This window comes from Chionomys nivalis, chromosome 18, assembly GCF_950005125.1.
Source record: "Chionomys nivalis chromosome 18, mChiNiv1.1, whole genome shotgun sequence".
Taxonomy (NCBI): Eukaryota; Metazoa; Chordata; class Mammalia; order Rodentia; family Cricetidae; genus Chionomys; species Chionomys nivalis.
Window position 1 is genome coordinate 6,744,492 of NC_080103.1, and position 27,433 is coordinate 6,771,924.

Here is a 27,433-nt window from a genome sequence, read left to right on the forward strand (position 1 = left end):
TATCAACAAGGTTATTCAACCTATGGGCCCTCTGCAATCTGGAATTCCTTTGCCCTCTTTATTGCCAAAAGGATGGCCTCTCATAGTTATTGATTTAAATGATTGTTTTTTCACTATACCTTTACAAAAAGAAGATAGAGAAAAATTTGCCTTCACAGTGCCTACTTATAATAATTCTCAACCTTCGAGGAGGTACCACTGGGCCGTCCTCCCCCAGGGTATGTTAAATAGGCCCTCCCTGTGCCAATATTTTGTGAATCAACCATTGCAAATAATACGCAAGAAATTTTCAAAATCGATAGTATATCATTATATGGACGACATTTTGTTATCCGATTCAAACATGGATACCTTGAACAGACTGTTTGAAGAAATAAAAATACTTTTACCTAAATGGGGATTACAAATTGCTCCTGAAAAGATTCAGAAGGGAGATTCTGTTAATTATTTAGGTTATAAAATAGGCTTGCAAAAAATTAAGATATAAAAGGCACAAATTCGGAGAGATCGCCTATGGACTCTTAATGACTTTCAAAGACAGTTAGGGGACATTTCCCGTCTACGACCAGCTATTGGGATAACACCTGATCTAATAATTCATTTGAACAAAACCTTGGATGGTGACAAAGATTTAAACAGTCCCAGAGAATTAACAGCTGAAGCAGAAAAGGAACTGAAAATGATTGAGGAAAAATTACAACAGGCACATGTGGACAGGGTAAATCCAGAGCTCGATTGTATTCTCGTCATACTACCATCAAAAATTTCCCCTACAGGAATTTTAATGCAGAGAGATGATATTATCTTGGAATGGATCTTTTTACCACATAAACCAAGTAAGAAACTGAAAACTTATGTGGAAAAGGTCTCTGAGTTAATTATAAAAGGCAAGTTGAGACTTCGCCAACTAGCAGGCATAGACCCAGCAGAAATTATAGTGCCTTTCACTGCTGATGAACTAAAGAAATTATGGGAAGATAATGAACCATGGCAAAGAGCTTGTGCTAATTTTTGGGAGACATTAATAACAACTATCCATAAAGCAAGAGGCTTAACTTCATAAAGAGAACTTCTTGGATCCTTCCTTGAATCGTCCATGATGTTCCAATAACTGGAGCCTGTACATTCTATACTGATGCCAATAAATCAGGGAAGGCAGGTTACAAATCAGAAGACTTGGGTAAGGTGGAACAAAGTCCTTATGATTCTGTCCAGAAGGCAGAATTATATGCCATTCTTATGGTGCTAAGGGATTTTAAAGAACCTATTAATATAGTTACTGATTCACAATATGCAGAAAGAGTTATTTTACATATTGAAACTGCTGAATTTATACCTGATGATACAGAACTAACCTCTTTGTTTATCCAGGAACAAGATTTGATTAGGAACAGGCTTTGCCCTATGTACATAACACACATCCAATCCCATACAGGTCTGCCAGGTCCTCTAGCACAAGGTAATGCAGAAATTGATCAATTATTGATTGGTAGTGTGACAAGCCTCTGAATTTCATAAAAAACATCATGTTAATAGCAAAGGTTTGAAGAAAGAATTTTCTATTATATGGCAACAAGCTAAGGAGATTGTAAAGAAATGCCCTACTTGCTCTTTCTGTAACCAAATGCCACTGCCTGCAGGGGCTAATCTAAAGGGCACCCAAAGGAATGAAATCTGGCAGATGGATGTGTTCCACTTTGCAGAATTTGGCAAATTAAAATATGTTCATCACACCATGTACACATATTCAGGCTTTCAGTGGTCAACGGCTTTAAGTTCAGAAAAAGCTGATTCAGTAATCACTCATTTATTAGAAGTCATGGTTATCATGGGTATACCTACACAAATAAAGACAGATAATGGTCCTGCTTATGTCTCTAGGAAAATGAAATGGTTTTTTGATTATTACAATATCAAGCATGTTACAGGTATACCATACAATCCTACAGGTCAAGCAGTCATAGAAAGATCAAATCGAACTATAAAGGATATGTTGAACAAACAGAAAGGGGTGGAAAACACCCCCAGAAATAGGTTACATAACGCTTTGTTAACCTTGAATTTTCTCAACGCTAATGAGAAGGGAACATCGGCTGCAGAAAGACATTGGATAATGGAAAAATCTACTAAACTAAATCAACCAGTATTTCAGGATGTGCTGACCTCACAATGGAAGCCAGGAGATGTGCTGCATTGGGGAAGGGGATTTGCTCTTGTCTCCACAGGTGAGGAAAAATTGTGCATACCGTCAAAATTAATAAAGGTTCGTTTTGATGAAGAGAAGCCAGTTGGGAAAGATAAATACCAATTCAATCACATGGATGACGATCATACTGCTGGTAAGTAATACAGATAGGTTGGGGGCAGGGTTCTCTTCTTATCTCCACAGGAAAATACCCATCTTCAAAGAATTTAAGGGACCCTGAATATTTAATTACTGATGGAGGGACATGTTCTGTAAGTATTAATTTATATATATATGTATATATATATATATATGTCTTAAACTTTCTTTGCTTTTCCTCATATCTGTGTCTTTCTTTATATGTCAGTATATGTCCTTGTTGTTAATGTTTAAATTTCCCATAACAAGCAACAAATTTTCCTACAATAATCTTTGAAGTTTCCAGGATGAAGACGGGGCCCCACGACATCAACTCAATCTGATTTTTATGACGTCATGAATTTTTTTTTTAAAGCACTAATATTAGATCTGTTTTTTGGTACCAACTACATGAGACAATTTCAAATGGTGCACATTTTTGACAACACTCTGGCCGGACCTACTCAAAATGCTCTGAGACTAGTTACAATTTTCTTAGGTCAAAGGTTAAACTGGGAATTTTACCATCATTTGCTTTCACAGGACCCCCTGAGAAGAACGTCGCCCCCATGCCAGCTAGAAGCAGTCTTAGAGGACGACATCCCCTCTCCCAACAGAGTTTGCCCTCAGGGTTAGGGACATCTTTTAGTGGTTGGTTTAGGGTTGAGGGGATGGGGTGATATTTTTATGGAATTAGGGGTATTTTCAAAAAAAAAGGAAGAAGAAGAAGAAGGGGGATTAACTGGTTTTATGGGATGATTGGTATTTGTGAATTACTGTTTATAGAAAATTGTATTGATACTGTTTCTTGTATATTGATATATTGAATATTGAATGTGAGTGTTCCTACCTCTATTTTTGTATGAGTATGCTTATAACATTGTCTATATTGTATTGATACATCTACCATATTACAATGTACATTTCTACCTCTGATACTATGACTTGTTTACAGTTGAAGATCATCATCTTCATATATTGCACAGTTGTTTATTCTTTTAGTCTTCAAGTTAGATAGGTATTGAGAATTATATGTTTGTCATATTTATTTTTAGGTTAACCAGGTCTTTTAGATACATAGAGATTATATTTAGTATAGATAGTATGATCTTCAGCCTCTTCGAAGAGCTGTAGAAAATGGCCTTTAATCTAACCTAAAATTTCTGTGCCAACGAGACACAATTACTCCCGGCAACACCACTCTACTCCCGTGAGATCGTTGAGCACCAAAGACACTCCACTGGGAGCTTGTCTTCTTGGCAGAACTGGCCTTTGGGTTAAGAAAAGCCCATACCTCAACTTCTGACAAAGATACAGACTATCCCTAAGTGGATGAAACAGGATTGTCTTATCCTGCCAAGACAGGGTAGGATAGTTCTAAGAATGGTATGTCAGTTATGTTAGGCCTTAGCCAAAGTTGGTTGGCTCAACATTGCAAACAAGACTTTGGGTGATTGCCCAGGTAGTCAGTTGTCTCTGTCAATTGTTGCACATTTTGGATAACTCTCGTTTGTTAAGTAATATTTATTTCCTTCTCAGATCTTTGACGGAGTTGAAGATTATATAATTGTAGTTACTCTCTATGTTATTTAGACTCCCTGAGATAGAATGTTTAGCAAAACTTTTGTTCTCAATATTTTTTTTTTCGAGACAGGGTTTCTCTGTGGTTTTGAAGCCTGTCCTGGAACTAGCTCTTGTAGACCAGGCTGGTCTCGAACTCACAGAGATCCGCCTGCCTCTGCCTCCCAAGTGCTGGGATTAAAGGCGTGTGCCACCACCGCCTGGCTCAATATTGTTTGTTATATTTATTATTTGTTATTATTGTATATGGTTTTATTTGGTTTAGTTCTGTCTTATTTAGACAAAAGGGGGAGATGTAGGGATAAGCCCCACCCATTGGGGGCGTGTTCACCTCGGGCTAATGTTTATTGATAAATCTGCCAGGCGTGATCCCAGAAGCCCTTTTCTCTGCTTTCCTGTTCTCCGTGGGAACCTGTGGTCCTGTAAGTCTATTTCCTCATTAAAGCTGTATATATTTTTATAATCTGTCTGTATTCATTTACGTCGTTACAAAAAATGAAGTTTTTAATCATGCTGAAATATATTTTATTATACCTTGAATGTTTTGATGGTGTTGAAGAAATGTTCAGATAGTCAACAATATCCTCAAATGAACATGAATGCTTCATGTGCTTTATATGATTTGTATAATTTATAATGTTATATATGTATATAAAATATAATACATAATATTGCCAAGAATAGATTTTTTTGTAATAGTGTGTGATATGTATGGTAAATATATGAGATAAACACAATCAGGAATTGAGAAATACTAAAATGCTAATAAATTCTGTCAGCTTTTATGCAATTATGATTCTTTATTAAAACCTCAAAAAATCAATAGTTGATATGTATTTCTAGGTGTCAGAAAACAGTGTAATTCTGATGGTCTCTATTTCTCTCTCTCTCTCCCTCTCTCTCTCTCTCTCTCTCTCTCTCTCCTGTTTGTGAAAGATTCATCGCTTTGTGTTCTCATAGAAACTGCAGTTGTTGTGTGATCTCAGAAACTCTTCATGTAAATCAAGTATGAGAGATTTCGAATCTTTGTGTTAAGCACATAAGAGAGACCACATTTAAGGCAGTGGTTTTAATAAAAGGTCCTCTACTCTTGTGCTGGCTAGATTTATGTCATTTGACACAAACTAAAGTCATCTGAGAGGAGGAAATAACCCCATGCGATCAGGCTGAGGCTAGCATGTAGAGAGTTTTCCAAAATACTGATGGATATGGTAGGGCTCAGGCCACTCTTGGTGGTGCCATCTCTCAGCTGGCGGTCCTGCACTGTGTAAGAAAGCAGGCTCAACATACCACGAGGGGCAAACCATTCCGAAGCACCCCTCCATGGTCCCTGCCTTAGCTCCTGCCTTATTTGAGTTCTTGCTCTGGCTTTCATCACAGTTGAACTGCAATCTGGAAGTATAAGCCAAATGAACCATTTAACCCCCCTGCTGTAGGAGCTCCTTCAGCTTCTTTAGCCAATAGCCTTAAGATATCAGTCCACTTGGGTGTGGTCTCATGCTATAAATGCAGCTGTAAAGCACGTGTTTGCACTCTTACTTCCATCTCTTGTTTTTGACTGTAAGATTTGGTTCCTGTTCCCCATTCATGCAGTGGACTGTGATCTGTGAGTCTACCCCCAAATAAATAACCCTTTATTATATGTAATTATGAACTAGTGTGGGATTATTTTGTAACTTCCACCATCATCTGGCACCCAAATGTGGGGACCAGTTCACACTTTTTGGGGTTGGTTCAGCAGCCATATGGCACATTGGGCAATGACTCTCCCACCCAAAGCTTGGGTACCAGTGAGCAAGAATGAGGCGCTTTAGAAATAATACAGTCTTTTCAGACCAATAATGGAGAGCTAGTTGAGAAGATCAATACTATGGAAAGGGTTATCATCAATTTGACAGAAGTATCTGAGAAAATTTGTGCTGTTGAATTTAGTAATTGGAATCTGTTGAAAAGTTTTGATAGATTAACAGATAAGATATCTCTCCAGGATGATAATATGCACACAATGAAAATTATGTTCAAGGATGAGATGTTATCTTAACTGGACAAATTTCATACCTTGAAATCATCAGTGAAGGCATTAAAACAGAACACTGAACAGGAAATTCAGACTTTACAAAAGGCAGTAGCAAAAAGAATTGAAAAGTTGGAGGAATTCCTTGAAATTGATGAGCAGGGACAGAAGGTACAAGGACAGGATTTAGCCTTATTAGTATGTGCCAGACCCCGTGATGACTTACACAGAATTTTAATTGCATATCCAGTAATTTCTTCAGAAATACCATTGGACACCAAGTACCCTAAGGTAGTAAAAGAATATACATGGGAATGTATGAGCTATCTAAAAGATATTAAACAAACAATAGTTTCTTATGGACTACAGTTACCTTTTGTCAAGAAGATGATGAAAACATGGGCTCCAAGCAATAAGGCAATCAATATAATTGACTTCAATTAATCTCAGTTGTCCTAGAAGACGGATCTCAGCTGCTTTGAAAGTGTTATTGGAGAGAAGAGGCAAAAATTTTAGAGCAACAGGGGAAAGCAAAAGGGTTTGAGACTTCCCAAGATTAGATTCTTGGAAAGGGTCAGGAACAGGCTCTTTACGATGAAAAACCTTATCCCTATGTAGTACAGCAGCTTTAAATGCTTGGGACAGGATTCAGGAACTAGGAAAGAGAATTGAGCCATATATTAGAGTTAAACAGGGCCAGAGAGAACCCATTAGTGACTTCTTACAAAAATTAACTAAGGTTGTAAAGTAGTTGTGACAGAGCCCAAAGCTACATGTGTATTTATTGAATCTTTGACTTTTGAAAATTCCAGTTTAGAATGTAAGAAGATCCTTGGGCCTCTGAAGATCAGATCAGTGCCCACAGATGAATGGATCTTGCATACAATGTATGTTGAAACATTTGACTATAGTATTGAGGGCTTGGGTTAAGAGACACAATTTCCCATGGTATGAGGAGACACCAAAATGCCAGATGTTTTAATTGTGGTAGAATAGGACATCTTAGAAGGGACTGTAGACAAATAATTCCTAGGAATAATGTCTCCTTTAGGAATGGCAAGAATAAAAGAACTCAGCCTTCTTGATGTATGTAGGAGGTGTGTTAAAGGATGACATTTGACCAATGAATGTTCGTTGACAAACGACAGACAAGGCAACCCAAAACACCAGAAAACTCCTTGGGGGCCCTCTCACAGACACACGTAATAAACAGGTCCAGTTATTCCCGGTTACTGTGGAGAACATGTTCACTAGGAAAATTAAAGAATCCAATGCCTACTATAAAAACCACAGTGTTCTGGATGATAAACATGGAGGATGAATCAAAAACTCCAGTAGTAAATAGGAAACATATTTTGGCAGACTTCTGTAAATAATCAAAGACCAAAGCTAAGAGTACATATAAATGACATTGTAATTGAGGAATTACTAGACACAGGTGTCTAGTATCATTACTCCAAAATCTTGGTGTCCTGTACAGATTAGCCTCTTCAAGAGGCAGATACTCAATTCCTAGGAATTATCTGAAGTGAAACAAAGCACGAGATGGTTTGAATGCATAGGGCCAGAAAGACATAAAGGAAGGCTGAGGTCATATGTAGCTAATATTGCAGTGAATTTATGGTTTTGTGATCTATTGCAGCAACAGAATACCAAGATTAACATTCCTTCAGTCAAAAAAATTCATGTTTCTGGGAAGGATATTATAAGATATTGGAAACAAAGGTCACCAACCATTCAGGCTGTACAAGAACACAAAACAATTGACAAACCTTCAGTGGTACTAAAAGCCTTGCCTTTTAAATAATTGAGAAACCCATATGGGTTAAACAATGGACTTTAACAGAAGATAATGGTATGCTTTAGAAATGCTGATACAGGAGCAACTAGATGTTCATCATATTGAAGAATCAATCAGCCATTGAAATTCTCCTGTATTTGTTGTTAAAAAGAAATCTGGAAAATGGAGAATGGTGACAGATCTAAGAGCTGTCAACAAGGTTATTCAACCAATGGGCCCTCTACAATCTGGAATTCCTCTGCCTTCTCTATTACCAAAAGGATGTGCTCTTATAGTTTTTGATTTAAAAAATTGTTTCTTCACTATACCTTTATGATAAAAGGACAGAGAAAAATTGCTTTCAGTGTCTACTTGTAATAATTCTCAGTCTACTAGGAGATATCAGTGGAATATCCTCTCATAGGAAATGCTCAATAGCCCCACCGTGTGCCAATGCTTTGCAAGTCAAACATTGTATATAATATACAAGTGATTTTCTAAGTCTATACTTTACCATGGATAAAATTTTGTTATCTGACTCAAATGCAGATACTTTAGAAAGAATTTTTGAAGAAGTAAAGAAAATTTTGCCTAAATGGGGATTAAAAATTGCTCCTGAAAAAATACAAAGAGGAGATTTTTGTCAATTACCTAGGTTACAAAATAGGTTTGCAGAAAATTAGAACATAATTTATTAGAATTTGTGGCCATCATGTGTATAGTTGCACAAAGAAAGACAGACAATGGTCCAGAATATGTATCTAAGAAAATGAAACATTTTTTTGCTTATTATAATATAAAGCATATTATAGGTATATCAAACAATTCTACAGGTCAGGCAGTTATTGAAAGATTAAATTGAACTATATAGCATAAGCTTTTTTTTTTTTTTTTTTTTTATTTTTCGAGACAGGGTTTCCCTGTGGTTTTGGAGCCTGTCCTGGAACTAGCTCTGTAGACCAGGCTGGTCTCAAACTCACAGAGATCCGCCTGCCTCTGCCTCCCAAGTGCTGGGATTAAAGGCGTGCGCCACCACCGCCCGGCCTATATAGTATAAGCTAAATAAACAGAAAGGAATGGAAAATAACCCCAGAAATAGATTGCATCATGCTTTATTAGCCTTGAATTTTCTTAACGCTAATGAGAAAGAAATAACAGCAGTAGAGAGACATTTGAATAACAGGAAAAACTTCTGAATTAAATCTGCTGATGTATTTCAAGGATGTGTTGCCCTCCCAATTGAAATCAGCAGATGTGCTATGTTGGGGAAGGGCTTTTTTCTTGTTTCCACAGGAGATGAAAAACTATGGATACCATAAAAATTAATAAAGATTCAGTTTGATGCTGAGAATCCTCTTATGAAGAGAAATGATATCTCATCCACAGAGGTGTCAATTATACAGGTATTAAGAAAAACTCATAAGGGTAGGGGCAGGGCTCTGTTCTTGTCTTTGCAGGAAAATACTCATTTTCAAAGAGTTGAGAGATGTGGGCATGTAGATGACTAAAGATGAAAAAATAACTATCCATAAAGGATTGCCAAGCAAAGAGAAATCTAACGTATGCTGTATCATCTGCATGATAAAATTTTATTATCTGGACATTATATACATCTCTACTATAATAAGAGCAGGCTTTAGATTTGGACAATGACTATTCTTCTCTAAATCAAAGCATGTTGTTAAAAGAAAAAATCAGAATTTCTGTCTCATGTACAGAGCTATCTGCTATCAGACAGAAAAAAGATAGATTTTAAAGAAATATTTTACTTTTCTTCATGCCCCATTTTGTCTATATTGTATCTTTAATCAAATATATGTCTATATGAATAATGTAAGTTTTCAACAATGAACAGTAGGTTTTCTTGCAATAATCTCTGAAGCTTTCAGGAAGAAGATAGGACTTCACAACAACGACTCCACCTTGTTGGTGTGACATCATGATGTGGATAACACTACTCTGAGACCAGTTTTTATGTACCATCTGCTTAAATGGTGCACCTTCTTATAACATTCTGGCCAGAACTCCAAATAAGAACTTCAGAAAAACCCTATCAACTACTCAGAGACCATTTGCAATTATACAAAACAGCAATCTTGAAATTTAACTACCATTTTATTTTGACAGAATCCCACTAAAAGAACGTTGCCCACATTACAGCTGAAAGCAGTTCTAGAAGATGACATCCCCTCTCCCAGCAAAGTTTTTCCTCATTGTTAGGGACACCATTTAGGGGTTGATTATTACTCATATAGGGTTGGGGTGGAAATTATGTTTGCCCAGATAGCTCAAAAAATAGAGAGAAGGAAAACTAAATGAGATAATAGGTAGATTAGTGTGAACTTACTCATAATAATAATAATAATAGTGAGTAATAGAGTGAATACTTGAAAGGTATTGTTCATGGACAATTTACATTGGTATAGATTTTGTATATTGATACAAGTTCAAATTATATTTTTTATAATGACTATACTCCTATTTCTGTTTATATTTGTACACCTATGCAAAGTTATTTTGTCAGATTGTATGCATGCATGTTTCTACCATTTATTTGAGACATTTAACATATTGATACCATTTTAGGATATATTTATCATACTGAATTATATATTTTTACCTTTGATCAAGATATTTATACATTGTTAGTATTTTGACATCATTGTCCTCCTGTACTGCACAGATGTTTAAAGATTGTTTAATATTTTGATATGAAGTGGTAATCTTTAATTTATATAGGTATTAAGCATTATAAGTCAATAGTCATTCTTGTTTATCATACTTATATTTAGACTAATCAGGTTCTTTTGGTATATTGAGATTGTATTCCACATAAATAGGTGCTCTTCAACTACTTCAAAGATCTGTAGAACTTGGCATTCAAATAACTTAGGATTCTATTGACATGAGACATGATTGCTCCTGGCATCATGGATTTATTCCTGAGAGAGTGTTGAGCATCAAAGATACTCCACTTGGAGTTTGTTTTCTTCTTGACACTTCTGGCCTTGGGCAAGGAACTTTCCATGCCTTGACCACTGACAAAGTGCTCGTTGTCCTAACTGGACAAGCAAGATACAAGAAAGAAGACTGCTAAACCTTGCCTAGACTGGGTAAGATGGTTCTGAAAATTTTCCTGCCTTTGAAAATGGTCTGTCAGTTACTCTAGGCCTTACCTAAAGTTGGTTGCTTCAACATTGCTAATGAGACTTTGGGTGATTGCTCAGGCAGCTAGTTGTCTCTGTCATCTACCGCACATTTTGGAACCTGCTTTATTGCACTTCCTGTCTACTCAAGAAATATCTCCCTTCTCAGGTCTTTGATGGGGTTGAAGATAGTCATAGTTACCATTCCTTTTATGATTTATTCAAGCCATTTCCAATAAAGACTTAGACTTCTTAGGATAGAATGTTTATTAAAACATTTCGCATATGTTCCCTGCTTAATATTGTTTATGTTGGTTGTAATTACAATCTTATACTTGATATCTATTCCTAGTGTACATAGTTTTGTATTGGGTTTGGAACTCTGTTATTTAAACAAAAGGGGAGTTGCTGTTGGACTCCTTCAGCCAACTTCCTTTAAGATACCATCCCACTTTGGTATGGTCTCTTAAACTCTAAACACAGCTTTAAACAGTGTGCTCGCTCTCTTCCTTCCACATCTTGCTTCTGGCTGTTAGATTTGGTTCCTGTTCCCTGTTGTGCAGGGGACTGAGATCTGTGAGTCTACCACTAAATAAAAAACCCTTTATTATACATAATTTTGAACTATGTAGGATTATTTTGTAACTTCCATCATCAACCCCCAGCTTGCTCTTTGGTCTTGGTGTCTCATTGTCGAAGTATTGCCCCTAACTAAGACAACTGTCATGGGAAGCAGTTTTGTGGTCATCTTCAGAGGAGAGTTTGAATATATACCCCACATATATGTCATTTGACCCGGCATGTAAATGGGCTGATGTACCATAGAATACCAATAACCTGAGGCAGAACAAATAGGAGATGTGAAATAGGACACTGGAGAGTGGTAACAGAGAAAAGAAATATTTTCTTCAATCAAGAAAGACAACTTGGACAACAAGAGGGATCTTACTGAAACTGAGGGGACTGAATGGCCCAATGAGTCACAGTATTCTACAGTGATGATGTCCAGGAATAGGATATTTCCTATTTTGTGGAGTCCCAGTCAAGCCAGTCACACATGGAAATTGCATTTTGGTTGGAAAATTATGGACTGTCAGTCAGCTCTACTTCCATTAGGCTGGGCAGCTAGTGCTGTAAAGAGGTCCTTGGCTGCATGACTGCAGGCTCCTGGTGCTCAAGTCATAGACTACTTTGAAGACCTGGTGACTGCCTTTTCTTGACTTTGTCTGTCTTTATAATCTGCTTATGTGCTGCAGTCAAGTTTTAGGGACTATACGTGGTGAATTTTCTTTTTTCTTTTTGTTATGCAGTTGAGCACAGTTTATTTCTCTTTCATACACAATTTTGGTATGTTTTAACAGGTATTAGAACCTGGGCCATACAGGTTGCCACCCAGTAACCTGCTGAGATGTTAAGGGGGACAGGGATTAGTTCTGAGATTGCTGAGATTCCAGAACTTGAGACTGATTGACATGAAGACATTTCTGTTTGAAAATAGCCTTCCTTGTTTTATTTGAACAATTTTTTTTTCCTGGAAGAAGGCATGGAACAAAGAGGGTTTCCCAAGGCAGGTGACAGAAGTTGCTGACAGGAAAGGGAAAAGCCAGGCTGTCCTAAAATAGGAGTTGGGATATGTGCATGTGTGGATAGAGAAAGGGATGTGATGTTCCCTATCTTCACCTGTCTTTTCTTTGTGAATCACTTCTGAACTCTCTCATAAAATGTCTTTCAGAGCCTGAGCCTTCAGCATGGTGTCTTACCAAGAGCAGCAGTGCAAGCAGCCCTGCCAGCCTCCTCCCGTGTGCCCACCCACAAAGTGCCTAAAGTCTGGTCCTCCTCCAAAGTGCCCTAATCCATTCCCTCCTAAGCCATGTCAGCAAAAATGCCCTCCTGTGCAACCTCCTTCACCCTGCCAGCAGGAGTGCCCACCCAAGAGCAAGTGAGTGCTTCAGCAGTCATCAGGACCAAGAGAAGAGGAGGAAATCTGTCTCCCATAATTCCACAGATACACTCCCGTCTCAGTTCAAAGCCTTTCATGGATGCAGAAGAATCTTTTTCACTCTTATCTTTTTTATCCTCTCTCCATGTGCCTCTGATGACCCATCATAGGGAAGGCACTTCTCTGAGGTTGTTCTGCTTCTGCTATAAGGGGCAGCTGAGAATGGTCCTTCCTCACTGGTTCAGTGTCCCAGATGCTCAGTGATGAGCAGCATCTTCCCACCCTGTGCACTCAGAGGATGTTTCCAAAGCCCTCAGTCTCCTTGTTTGTGTTGTTTTCACTGTGGCTTCATTTCCTGAATAAAGTACAATATGGATGTTAGTAGTCATGAGTTTTTTTTCTTCTATAACTCACTCTATGATCTTCCTGATATGCTACTGTTACATTATTTTTATTCTTTGATGCCCTGGTCATCTTGTTGTAAGCAGATTTTGACTGAATTTTAGGTCATAACAACAATTACTTTGTGTTTGTTTGCTGGAGAGACACATGATTTCATTCCTTACACATATGCATGTACCACTTAGGGCAAATTTTCTCCCACCCCCATGTATTTTTTACCTCACTTGTCCCCTTTTTCTGATGTAATAGTTACATGTCTACATCTACTTATCATTGCCATGTTTTTCTTCTTCAACAATATAGAAACATATGCTGATGTATTAAGGAAGCATTTATTTTCTTAACATGATGATATGCAGTTTCTTTTATTTGAATGACAGAACATGATATAATTGTTCTTTATGACTGATTATTACTCCAGTGCACATTAGTGCCACATTATCTTATCCTATTCATTTCCTGGTGAGCTGCTAGACAGATTAATAAACTTGCATTATTAGGTGCATTTGTGAAATATAGATGGATATGCAAGCATCCTTTTTGTACTTTGACTTTTCTCCATTAGAACCCACGTAATGCTGGTGAATCATATGATAGTTCTATTTTAGTGTTGTTTCTTTGGAGGAAACCCCACACCGATTTCCATATTTGATGGGTTATTCTACTCTCTCACAGTCTGACATTTTATGTTCTTTTTCCTACGCTCCCCTTCTAGGACATGTTATTACTTTGATTTACTCAATTTTACATGGATTGAATGGTCTTCTGGTGTAGGTTTTGTTTTCAGTTCTCTACTAGCTACAGAGTTGAAAATTTTCCTGTTAATATTACTTGTAGAAACTACTAATTTTGCTAAAGTCTTATCTTTGGTCATAATTGAATTACTGCATGCTATTTGATTGGCAGAATCTGAGGTACCTAATTAGTACTAAGTAAGCAATAGGCTTAGAAGCTGCTGATCCACATCATTTCTACCACTGTCACATTCTCACATCCACCTGCAGTATCAGTATCACTGTCATCAATACAAGAGTCATTATCATAATTACTGTAAATTATGACACCAGCTATCACTGCCAACCTCCACTACCATTGCCACCCTCTCTAATATTCCATCACCATTTCCATGACCATTATTTCCAGTACCACCAACAACTTCAAAAAACTAAGTAAAATATTGGTGATTGCAAAAATGCGTGGGCAAGGAATTCTGGCCAAGAAATGTGATTATTGTTTTTTTCACATGTTAATAAAGAATCTTCAGTTTTTTAAAGATTTTTTTCTAATGGCATAGATTGTATTACATTAAAATCCTAAAATAAATGAAAAACTAGAAAAATTAGAACTTTATGTTCAGGTCTGTCATATGACTAAAAAAAATCCTTAGGTGTCAGGATAAAACTATTCAGGTTGAATTCAGGGTTATCTACTTTAAATGATCATAAAACTAACAGAATCAAATGTTTAGCTCAATGGTAGATGACATCTAGAAAGGACCAATATGTGTGTATCCATGTCTGTGCTCACATGTCGTCCATGTCTCTGGTCTTGAAGGTTCACACTTGAGAAAGTGTGCGTGCTCCCTGTTCGTCTGTGGCTGCTCCTCATGGAGCTTCTGTGGAAGGGACTCCCTTCAGTGTCTCACCCTGGAATGAGATTCAGGTGCTCTGACTCCCATGTCAGTGCTTCAGGAACTAGTAGCGGCTATTTTGAAAATATTGTAATTAGCATATATCATTATAAAAATTGAATGGTTTCATCATTTCATTAAATATTTAAATATTTGCCAAGAGATTATATTTGCATCTATTGCATCAGCAGAGGAGAGCAAACACATGAGACCTGTCTTTGCAGACTTGCTTGTGTCTTTCAATATGATTCCTTCTTCAAAATATCATCTTTATTAATTCTTTGAAAAGTTTATCCAATACATTTCAATGATCGTCACTCAGAGGCTTAGCAACATCTGTCATTCATCCACTGTGTCTCTCCTTCTACTCCCACCCACATTTGCACCCAACTTTCATTTATTTTTTATTTGCTTCTTACTGCCATCATTTCCATTTTGTGTAGTCCAGCTACTCTAGACAATGGAGTGTGGTCAACATAGCAAGGGTAATGTGGAAGAAAACTGCCATTCCTTCTCTCAGAAGCTTGCAGCTGCTAATAGCACCCCAACAGTGGGATTTCATACTTCCCTTCTCGTTCATGATGAGTTTTGGTCTGGTTTGAGATTTCACATGACTGTGCATGCTATGTCAATTGCTATGAGTACAAACATTTAATGGCCTGGTTATGTGAAGAGAACAGTTTCTACCTGTAGTTCTTATACCCCTTCTGCCAACTCCCCTGGGAGGGTAAGGCTGAGAAAACACTATTTTCTTACTCCCAGCACCATCAGTTGCAGGTCTCTTTGTTAATTATATAGTGTGAGGAGAAGCTTCTCAGATGAGAAATGAGAGATATATTGGTATAATAACAGCAATAAATCATTGGGAATTGCTGTGTTGCTTTATTAGCAGAATAATAGTACTAGTTTTGTTATCCACTAGGACCTGTCCTATCTATCTATAGATTCTCTCCCCCTTTAGCAGTGCTAGGAATGCACTTTGTCTCACAGAGAAGGATGCTAAATCCAATCAGAATGTGGTCAGTTGCACACACACACACACACACACACACACACACACACACACACACATATATATATATATATATATATATATATATATATATATATATATATATACCGCTATTACACCAGAGGACATATCATCAAGCCAGTGTATCTTGCAGTGTTCTGAACTGGTTGAGGTCAGTGAGTACTTTCCTCCTTCAGCAGTGTACGCAGCACCTTCCACTATCATGAGGGCTGGCCCATAGGATTGGAGTGTCTAGGTAAACAGCTCCTGGATATCTCCATGTTCTATGACTTAAGGATTGGTGTCTACAGAAACAGGGTCTTAAAATGAAGTTTTGGAGGGTAGACAAGTTACAGGCAATAGTCTGTAAGCTAGTGGAGTCAGACTATCGCCTTCCCTGTCTAGAAACTAAAAAGAGGGTAGGTGTTACTGCTACTGAGGTTTGCACTTCCTAGTATGAGGTATCTGCTTGTGGTATTGCACCCCTTCCAGTAGCAAGGTAACTGCATTAAACATTTTATATACGTATATATTCTAGCAAGAGTTTAGAGTAGTGGATTTCCATATGACTTTTTCAAAAGGTCTTTAATGTTAATCATCTCTCTTTGCCCCGATCTACCCTGCCCTCTCATGCCTATCACAATGTAACTCACCCATTTGCATTATCTCCCTTTGGCCCTTTGTACTTTCTGAGTGGGCTATATTCAAAGGAAGAACCTCTGGTTAAACGGCCCTGTGTTATATTGACATCCCAGATCAGTGTGTAATTTTGTAATTGTGATGACTGAAGCCAGACATTGCCTAAGATCATCCTTAGGTGTGATATGCAAACATGGAGAGTAATGAGTCTCCTACTGACCTGGCCCTATGGTATGTGTCCTAACCTTTATGAGCCATCCACTGGTGGTGTGTTTCTTGGCACCTGGCCTCAAAACTGACGACTCTTTCCCTTCAGGGACATGACAAGGGCATCCTCAGCTAAATTGTTCCTCCCTCTGAAAGGCACTGACAGTCACAGGAAGCTGACATACCCCACTGAGTTTGATTCAGTACCCTTGTGCTTCTCAGGGCAGTGTTGGTACTAATTAATGGCTGTGTTTCATGTTCCTCATTCTATTCTTTCTTCTCTAATCACAAAAAACTTTTCAGGACTAAAGAAAATATTTTTTCTCTTTTATTAACTGTTTTCCCCTCCTTCTTAGGAGGTTCTATGTTCTTGAATTCTGGATTTGTTTTATACCCTAGTCAACTTCCTGGGACATCTCAAGTAATAGTGATTGCAGCAGTTACTGTCATCACTGAGACTGCTCAGTATTTTAGAAGTTAAACTTCAGACTGCCTTTCTTGAAGATCATGTTCTGTAAGATCACTTACTATTTCTTTTGAAGGAAAGATGTTTCCTTACAATAAATGTGAAGAAAAGTTTGGTTTTCTAGGTTAATAAAACAAAAGGATGACATGAACGGGAAATTCAGGGAGTCTGGAGGAGGAGTTGGAATTGAGGAAGAATTCTGATATTTCATAAACTTGAGATTCTTTCTCTGTGGGGATAATGTCTTGTGAGAATTGTTGCATAGTGTCTTTCAGATTCTAAGATTCAGCCTTGACAGCCTTTTCCTGTGTGCCAACACACAGAGTGCTCAGAGCATCGTCTACTCTCAAATTGCTCTGAGCCTTGACTTTCTCCAATGTTCCTAGAGCCTTGGACTCCCTCAAATGTTCAAAAGTCATTTCAGTCAATCAATCACTAAACAAACACACAATTTTTAGTTCCTTCTGTTAGTTTTCATAAGGCAACGAATTAGTAATATACATTAGAAAATGGGTAAGTGATAAATGTAGCTATGTGGCAGATAAAAATGTAAGTTTGCTGCTTTTTTGTCTGTCTGTCTTCTGTCTGTCTGTGTGCATGTACAAGAATGAGCACCTGTGCTATGTATGAAGGATCATTATACTAAATGTTTTGGGAGATCCCAGAGCTCCAGTTGGTGTGTACCACAGCCAAGGTGGACTCAACAAGTCTTCACAGAAGAGAAGTGTGGGAGATTATGAGTCTTCATGTTGACCACCTAAGCAAGAACATGCTTAAGGCAGGTATTAGGGTAGGTATGATTTTATTTCCTTTATCGTCATGATAAGCAGCTTTATGAGAATTATTAGAGAAGATTCTAAGCATATACACCAAATATGTTGTTGGAGATGGCAGTTCTGATGAGGGTGGGGATAAGGTCCAAGTCCAGCAAACTCCTCTATGAAGAGCATATTTTATTTTCTATGGTTACAGAAAAGACTTAAACCTATGCAGCAGACCACACCTGTCTCCAAAACAGGTTTGTCAAAGATAAAGCTGAAAGCACAGTTGATATCCCCTTTAATTCTGTCCTTCTTTCAGCACACAGGCAAATTTTGCCTAAAAGCAGGAATATAAATGGGCCAGGGCACCAAAGAGTGTAGTAGGGAGCTGTGGGCTGCAGCCCCGCCCAGCTCCCACACTGCGAGCTTTACCCGAAATAACAACACACAAATTGTATTCTTTTAAACACTGCCTGGCCCATTAGTTCCAGCCTCTTATTGGCTAATTCTCACATCTTGATTCAACCCATTTCTAATAATCTGTGTAGCACCACAAAGTGGTAGCTTACCAGGAAAGATCTTAGCCTGCGTCTGTGTCGGAGAGGAGAATCATGGCGACTGCCTGACTCGGCTTCTTTATCCCAGCATTCTGTTCTGTCTACTCCGCCTACCTAATTTTCTGTCCTATTAAAGGGCCAAGGCAGTTTCTTTATTAACCAATGAAATCAACACAAAACAGAAGACTCTTCCATATCAAAAAAATATCAGTGAGCTGAGATAGAACAAATACAACACAAGAGAGAAGTAACAGGGAAAAGAAATATGGTCTTTAATCAAGAAAGACAACTTAGACAGCCAGGGAAGTCTGGCTGAAACCAAAGAGACAGGAGGGCCCACTGAGTCACAGCACGCTACAGTGCTGATGTCCAGACACAGGATAGTTCACATGATGTAGAGTCCCAGTCAAGTGAGTCATGCATAGATTTGCATTTTGCTTAGGAAATTCAAGGACCTGCCCACTGTCAGTCAGCTCTGCTCCCTCTGGGTGGGGCAGTCAGTGCTATAAAGAGGTCCTTGGCTGCATGACTGCAGACTCCTGGTACTCAAGTCCTAGACTACTTTGTAGACTTGGTGAGTGCTATTTCTTGAGTTGGTCTGTCTTTATGGTCTCCTCATATGCTGCCGTCAAGTTTTAGGGTCGGTGTGATGGTTTTTCCTTTTCTTTAGTATGCAATTGAACACAGTGTATTTCTCTTTCATGTGCATCTTTGGTGTCTTTTCGTAGTCCTATGACGTAGCAGGTATTAGGACCTGGCTTTCCTGAGCTGTCCTTTACTCCGTCACTCAGACAACCTGCTGGGATGTCACAGTGACAAGAGAGTCAGGGATTTGTTCTGAGGTGCTCAGGGCATCAGTTCTTGAGACTTCCTGTATTGAAGGTGTTTCTCTGTGAAACACTTTTGTTTCCTTGGAACAAATATTTTTTCCTGGAAAAAAGCATCAAACAATGGGGATTTCCCAAGGCCACTACCACAGATTGCTGACAGGAAAGGGGAAAGCGAGCATATCATAAAACAGGACTTGGGGAGGTATAAATGTGTGGGGAGGAAATGGATGTGATGTTCCATGTCTCCGTCTATCTTCTCTGTGTGGATCACCCCTAACAGTCTCACGTAATATCTTTCAGATCCTGAGCCTTCAGCACGATGTCTTACCAAGAGCAGCAGTGCAAGCAGCCCTGCCAGCCTCCTCCTGTGTGTCCACCCACAAAGTGCCCAGAGCCTTGTCCTCCTCCAAAGTGCCCTGAGCCTTGTCCTCCTCCAAAATGCCCCAAGCCTTGTCCTCCTCCAAAATGCCCAGAGCCATGTCCCCCTCAGCCATGTCAGCAGAAATGCCCTCCTGTGCAACCTCCTTCACCCTGCCAGCAGAAGTGCCCACCCAAGAGCAAGTGAATGCTTCAGCAGTCATCAGGACCAAGAGAAGAGCAGGAAATTTGTCTTCTATACTTCCACAGAGACACTTCTAACGCACTTCAAAGCCTGCCATGAATGCAAGAGAATCTTGTCCACCCTTATCTCTTAATGTTTCTGTGAAGGATTTCCTCTGAGGTTGTTCTGTTTCTGCTGTCAAGGGAGTCTGAGAATGGTCCTTCCTCACTGGTTCAGTGTCCCAGATGCTCAGTAATGAGCAGCATCTTCCCACCCTGTGCACTCAGAGGATGTTTCCAAAACTCCCAGTGTCCTTGTTTGTGTTGTTGTCACCGTGGCTTCATTTCCTGAATAAAGTACAATATGGATGTTAGTACTCATGAGATTTTTTTTCTTCTAAAACTGACTCTATGACCTTCCTGATATGCTCCTGTTACATTGCTTTTATTAGTTATTGCCCAGGTCATTCCATTGTAATCAGATGTTGACTGATTTTTACATAACATAGATTTCTTAGTGTTGGTTTGCTTGAGAGACAGAGTTTCCTTTTGTACAACTACTAGCTGTTTGTTAGCACATGCTATTTTAAGGTGAGTATGTGGTATTCAGATATACATGTGGCACTTAGCACAAATATCCCCCCCATACTCTGTGTGTTTTCCCCTACTTTCCCCCTTTGTCATCAACCTACCCTTGTTATCTTTTCCTTCTTCAATATTTGAAACATCGATGCCAACATTGTATTTAAGACTGGATTTATTTCCCTGATCATGATGATATTCAGTTTCATTTATTTACCTGCAGAGGACATGATATGGGTTTACATGACTGATCATTACTCCAGTACACCTAAGTGTCATGTTTTTTTAACCCTTTCATCCATTTGTGAGTAGCTGTACTGACTTAATTACCTTGCATGTTAGGAGTAGTTCTAAAATATAGATGGATATGCAGGCATCTCTAATATGCTGCATGTGACTTCTTTTATTAAAAACCCAAGTGATGGTGCTGTAACATATGATCGTTCTGCTTTAGTGTTATTTCTTTGGAGGAAATTCCATACTGATTTCCATATGTGATGGGTTCATCTCTTGTCTCACACTCTGAGAGTTTGTGTTCTATTTCCTCCACTCCTCTGCCAGGACTTGTTATTATTTTGATGGTTCTCATCCTTACATGGTTGACTGGTATTCTGGTGTAGGTTTGAACAACTTTTTGTTAATGTTACTTGTGGAAACTCCTGTTTGTCAAAGTGTTGCCTTTGGTTACAATTGAGCTATTGCAAGCCATTTGATTGACACAATATGAGGCACCTAAATAGCACTAAGGAAGTGATAATTTAGAAGCTACTGATGCACTTTTTTTCACAGCCCTCACTCTCATCCCCACTTCCATCTGCAACATCCACATCCCCAGAACCAATATGACCATCATTATTACAACCACTACAAGTTATCAACCAGCTACCTCTGCCTACCTTCACTATCATTGCCAGCCTGTCTATTATTATTACCGCACTAAGAGCACCATGTCCATCACCATTTTAATGTCTATTATCTCCAGAACCACCAACATTATATAAAAACAATAAAATATTAATAACTTTAGGATTATGTGGGAAATACATTCCAGCCTAAGAATTTGAGAACTGCATGGTTCCTCCTGTTGCTTGTTATTATTTCTTTCATATATTAATATAGAATCTTGACTTTTCAGGGACTTTTTTAATTACTTAGATTATATCCTAGTAAATATTAAATAAAATGAAGAAATAGAAAAATGTTAGAACTTCATGTTCAGGCCTGTCATTTGATTCATAAAATCCCATAGAAAATTACGATAAAAATATGCTGGTTGAACTCAGAGTCATCTGACCTTAAAAGATTATAAAACTAAGAGAGCCAAATGTGAAACTCAGTGATAGATGACTCTTAGAAGGATAATTGTGTGTGTATCCGTGTCTGTGCACACATCTTCATGTCTGGGCACACATCTTCCTTGTCTTTGGTCTTGAAGGTTCACACTTGAAACCGTGCACTGTGTTCCCTGTTCATCTGTAACTGCTCCTCATGGAGCTTCTGTGGAAGGAACGCCCCTTTGGTGTCTCAGCCTGGGCTGAGTTTCAGCTGGTACCAAATTGACATTGTAAGAAGCCTCTGTTTTAAAAATAATATAATTCGCCTATACATTGTAAAAAGTGAAAGATTTCATCATGCTATTAAATAAATGTTGATAGAGAGTCATCACCCTCATCCACTGTACTCACATAGGAGAACAAACACTTAATAATTCTTTTATATTTTAAAAACATATTTTATTTTTAAAAATAAAAACAAACTATCTTTTTTCATTTTATACCAAGCCCAATTCCCAATCCCTCCCCTCCTCCCACTCCCTTCACCTACTCCTCCCACCAATCCCTTTCACTCCTAAGAGAGGGTAAGGCATATTGTTTTGGGGAAGGTCTAAGGTCCTCCCTACTATATCTAGGCTGAGCAAGGTATCCATCCAAAGATAATAGGTTTCCAAAAATCCAGTACAATCAGTAGGGATAAATCCTGGTGCCACTGCAGTCTTCCCCAGCCATATAACTGTCACCAGCATTCAGAGAGACTAGTTTGGCCCTATGTTGGTTCCTTCCCTGTCTGGCTAGAGTTGGTGAGCTCCCATTAGCTCAGGTAAACTGCTTCAGTGGATGTCCCCATCATGGTCTTGACCTCTTTGCTCATATTCTTACTCTTCCCACTATTCAACAGGACCTTGGGAGTTCAACCTAGTGCTCCACTGTGGTTCTCTGACTCTGTTTCCATCAGTTGCTGGATGAAAGTTCTATGATAACATTTAAGATAGTCATCAATCTGACTAGAGGGTAAGGCCAGTTCGGGCATCCTTTCCTCTATTGTTTAGGGTCTTAGCTGTGGTCATCCTTGTGGAATCCTGGGAATTTCTTTAGTGCCAGGTTTCTTGCTAGCCCCATAATGACTCTCTCAATCAAAGTATCTTCTTCCTTGCTTTTATCTCTGTCCTTCCTCTATCTCAACTACCCCGTTTCCTCAAGTTATCCCCTCTTGCCTTCTTGCCTGCTTTTCCCCTTCCACCGTCCCTTCTCCCCCCACCCTATGATCACAATTTTCTCAGGTTATCTAGTCTATTTCCCCTTTCTAGGTGGATATATGTATGTTTTTCTTAGGGTGTACCTTGTTACTTAGCTTTTCTAGGGTCAGGAACTATAGGCTCAATATCCTTTGCTTACAGATAGTTTCCACTTACGAGTGAGTACATAGCATGTTCATCTTTCTGGGTCTGGGTTACATCACTTAGGATGGTTTTTCCTAATTCTATCCATTTGCATGCAAATTTCAAGATGTAATTGTTTTTTACTGCTGACTAGTGCTCTAATATTTAAATATGCCACATTTTCTTTATCCATTCTTCGGTTGAGGAGCATCTAGGTTGTCTTTACGTTCTGGCTACTACTAATAAACAATGCTGCTATAAACATAGTTAAAGAAATGTCCTTGTAGTATGATCGAGTATCTTTTTGGTACATGCCCAAGAGTGGTATTGCTTGGTCCTGAGTTAGGGTGATTCCCAATTTTCTGAGAAACTGCCATACTGATTTCCAAAGTGGTTGTACAAGTTTGAATTACCACCAGCAATGGAGAAGTGGTCCCCTTGCTCCACATCCTCTCCAAGCATAAGTTATCATTGATGATTTTGATCTTAGCCATTCTGACTGGCATAAGGTGATATATAAAAGTCATTTTGTTTTGCATTTCCCTGATGGTTAAGGATGTTGAACTTTTCCTTAAGTGTCTTTCGGCCATTTGAGATTCTTTTGTTGAGAATTCTCTGTTTAGCTCTGTACCCCATTTCTAAATTAGGCTATTTGGAATTTTGATGACTAATTTCTTGAGTTCTTAATATGTTTCGGAGATCAGTTTTCTGTGTGATGTGGGGTTGGTAAAGATCTTTTTCCTTTCATTAGGCTGCATTTTTGTCTTATTGACTGTGTCCTATGAATTACAGAAGCTTCTCTCTCTCAGAATGTCCCATTTATTAATCGTTGCTCTCAGTGTCTGTACTACTGCGGTTATATTCAGGAAGTGGTGTTCTGTACCAATGTGTTCAAGTATTCTTTACACTATCTCTTCTGTGAGGTTCAGTGTGGTTGGTTTTATGTTGAGGTCTTTGATCCATTTGAACTTGAGTTTTGTACATTTCTATAGAGATGGATCATTTGCATTCTTCTTCATGTGGATATCCAGTTATCCCAGCATCATTTTTTGAAGATGCTTTCTTTTTTCTAATTTATATTTTTAGCTTCTTTGTCAGAAATCAGGTGTTCATAGGTGTGTGGATTGATTTCCTGTTCTTCAATTCAATTCAATTCTTCCTCTTTTCTGTTTTTATGACAATACCAGGCTGTTTTCATTACTGTAGCTCTATAGCAGAGTTTTAAGTTTGGGATTGCGATGCCTCCAGAAATTTTTTTGTTGTACAGGATTGGTTTTGCTATCCTGGGTTTTTTTTCTTTGTTTTTCCATGTGAAGTTGATTATTGTTCTTTGGAGGTCTGGGAAGAATTTTTCTGGGTTTTTGATGGGCATTGCATTGAATCTGTAGCTTGCTTTTGGAAAGATTCTATTTTTTTTAACTATACTAATTCTACCTACTGAACAGCATGGGAGATCTTTCCATTTTCTGGTGTCTTCTTTGCTTTCTTTCTTCAAAGGTTAAATGTTCTCATCATATAAGTCTTTCACTTGCTTAGCTAGCACTACTCCAAAGTATTTTATGTTCTTTGCAGATACTATAAAGGGTGATGTTTCTCTGATTTATTTTTAGCCCATTTATCATCTGTATAAAGGAGGGCTACTGATATTTTTTCTGAGTTAATCTTGTATCCTGCTACATCATTGAAGGTGTTTTCAAATTATAGGAGTTCTCTGGTAGAATTTTTGGGGTCACTTAAGTATACTATCATATTGTCTGCAAATAGTGAGAGTTTGATGCCTTCTTTTTTTATTTGTATCCCTTGATTTCATTTTGTTGTTGTCTTATTGCTCTAGCTAGAACTTCAAGGACTATATTGAATAGATATGAAGAGAGTGGACAACCTTGTCTTGTTCCTGATTTCAGTGGGAGAACTTTGAATTTCTCTTTCCTTAGTTTGATGTTGGTTGTTGGCTTGCTGTATATTGCTTTTATTATGATTAGGTATGTTTCTTGTATCCCTGCTCTCTCCAAGACTTTTTTCATGCACGGGTGTTAAATTTTGTGAAAGCCTTTTTTAGCATCTAATGAGATGATCATGTGTTTTTTTTCTTTCAGTTTGTTTATATAGGGGTTTACCTTGACAGATTTTCCTATGCTGAACCATTCCTTCAACTCTGGGATCAAGACTACTTAGTCATGGTAGTTGATTTTTCTGATGTGTTTTTAGATTTGGTTTGCCAGTATTTTATTGAATATTTTTGCATCAATGTTCATGAGTGAGATTAGTCTGTAATTCTCTTTCTTAGTTGTGTCATTGTGTGGTTTGGCTATCAGGGTAATTGCCACCTCTAAAAAGAGTTTAGCAATATTCCTTTTGTTTTTATTGTGTGGAACAGCTTGGGGAGTATTGGTGTTAGTTCTTCTTTGAAAATCTTGTAGAATTCTGCACTGAAACCATCTGGTCCCAGTCTTTCTTGGGTGGGAGACTTTTGATGACTGCTTCTATTTCCTTAGCAGTTATAGTTCTATTTTACTTGTTTATCTGGTCTTGATTTAAATTTGGCAAGTGATGTTTATCCAGAAAGTTGTCCATTTCCTTAATTTTTTAAAATTTTGTGGTGTATAGGCTTTTGAAGTATGACCTGATAAGTCTCTGGATTTCTCTGTTGTTGTGTCCCTCTTTTCATTTCTGATATGCTTCATTTGAATATCTTCTCTCTGCTTTTTGGTTAGTTTGAGTAAAGATTTATATGTTTTGTTGATTTTCCTGAAGAAGCAACTCTTTATCTCATTTATTCTTTGTATTGTTTTCTTTGTTTCTATTTTGTTGATTTCAGCTCTCAGTTTGATTATTTCTTGTTGTCTAGTCCTCTTGGGAGAGTTTGTTTCTTTTTGTTCTAGAACTTTCAAGTATTCTGTTAACTCACTAGTGTGGGATTTTTTCCCAGTTTTTTTTTTTAATGTAGGAATTTAAAGCCATGAACTTTCCTATTAACACTGCTTTCATTGTGTCCCATAAGCTTTGGTATGTTGTGTGTTCATTTTAATTGAATCTTAGGAAGTCTTTAGATTCTTTCTTTCTTTTTCTCCTTGACACATCAGTGATTCAAGTGAGCATTATTCAATTTCCATGTGTTTGTGGGCTCTGGAATTAGAGTTGTGGTTGAATTCTAGCTTTAAGGCATGGTGATACGATAAGATACATGGGTTTATTCTAATTTTTTATATCTGTTGAGGTTTGCTTTGTTACTGAGTATGTGGTCAGTTTTTAAGAAGGTTCAATGGGGGTGCTGAGAAGAAGGTATATTCTTTTGTGTTTGGGTTGAATGTTCTATAGATGTTTATTAAGTCCATTTGTATCATAACATCTATTAATTCCCTCATTTCACTGTTAAGTTTCTATCTGGCAGATTTTTCCAGTGGTGAGAGTAGAGTGTTGAAGTCTCCCACTGTTAGTATGTGGGTCTTAATGTGTGATTTAATATTTAGAAGTGTTTCTTTTCCATATGAGGGTGCTCTTGTATTTGGGGGATATGTGTTCAGTATTGATATTTCTTCTTTATTCTGTATGCTTTGTGTTTTGATTATTATATGGCGAGAGGATGTTTTTTTTTTGATCCAGCCTATTCGGTGTTCTGTATGCTTCTTGAACCTTCATAGGTATATCTTTCTTTAGGTTGGGAAAGTTTTCTTCTATAATTTTATTAAATATATTTTCTGGACCGTTGAGCTGCGCTTCTTCTTCTATTCCTATTATTCTTAGGTTTGGTCTTTTTATTGTGTCCCATATTTCCTGAATGTTTTGTGATGAGAATTTGTTGGCCTTGCTGTTTTCTTTGATCAGCGTGTTTATTTTCTCTATGGTATCTTCAGAATCTGAGATTCTTTCTTCTATCTCTTGTATTCTGTTGGTTATGCTTGCTTCTGTAGTCTCTATTCGTTTACCTAGATTTTCCCTGTCCAGCTGACCTTCTGTTTGTGTTTTCTTCTTTGCCTCCATTTCAGTTTTTAAGTCTTGAACTGTTTCCATTATCTGTTTGATTGTTTTTCCTTGGTTTCCTAGGGTATCATTCACTGATTTACTCAGTTCTTCAAACTTTCTGTTATACTTCTCATCCATTTCTATAAGGGCATTTTTTACATGCTGTTTAAGGGTGTCAATCACTTTTATAAAGTCATTTTTTTTCTACTTCTTCATGATTAAGGTGTTCATGTCCTTCTGTTGTGAAGTCGCTGGGTTCTGGTGGTTTCATATAGTTTTTCAGATTGTTGGGTGAATTCTTGCATTGGCGCCTGCCCATCTCTTTCTCCAAATGCTCCCCTATGGATCTTCTTTTACCGGATCAGGTCTCCTTGCCTACTGATGTACCTTCCCAGTGATGGCACC

At 38.0% G+C, this 27,433-nt stretch overlaps 2 protein-coding genes across 2 annotated transcripts; both read left to right on the forward strand.

Moving 5' to 3' along the window:
- The first annotated feature begins 12,592 nt into the window (after nt 1-12,592).
- Nucleotides 12,593-12,787, forward strand: LOC130889890 (small proline-rich protein 2I-like). The gene has a single exon (XM_057793825.1). The coding sequence runs from the start codon at nt 12,593-12,595 to the stop codon at nt 12,785-12,787; it is 195 nt and encodes a 64-aa protein (XP_057649808.1).
- A 6,819-nt stretch (nt 12,788-19,606) lies between these two features.
- LOC130889302 (small proline-rich protein 2D-like) lies at nt 19,607-19,852 on the forward strand. Its single transcript, XM_057792916.1, has one exon. The coding sequence runs from the start codon at nt 19,607-19,609 to the stop codon at nt 19,850-19,852; it is 246 nt and encodes an 81-aa protein (XP_057648899.1).
- The last annotated feature ends 7,581 nt before the right edge of the window (nt 19,853-27,433 follow it).

Coding starts and splice junctions, on each gene's coding strand:
- LOC130889302 (XM_057792916.1), top strand. CDS start 19,607: ATGTCTTACCAAGAGCAGCAGTGCAAGCAGCCCTGCCAGCCTCCTCCT.
- LOC130889890 (XM_057793825.1), top strand. CDS start 12,593: ATGGTGTCTTACCAAGAGCAGCAGTGCAAGCAGCCCTGCCAGCCTCCT.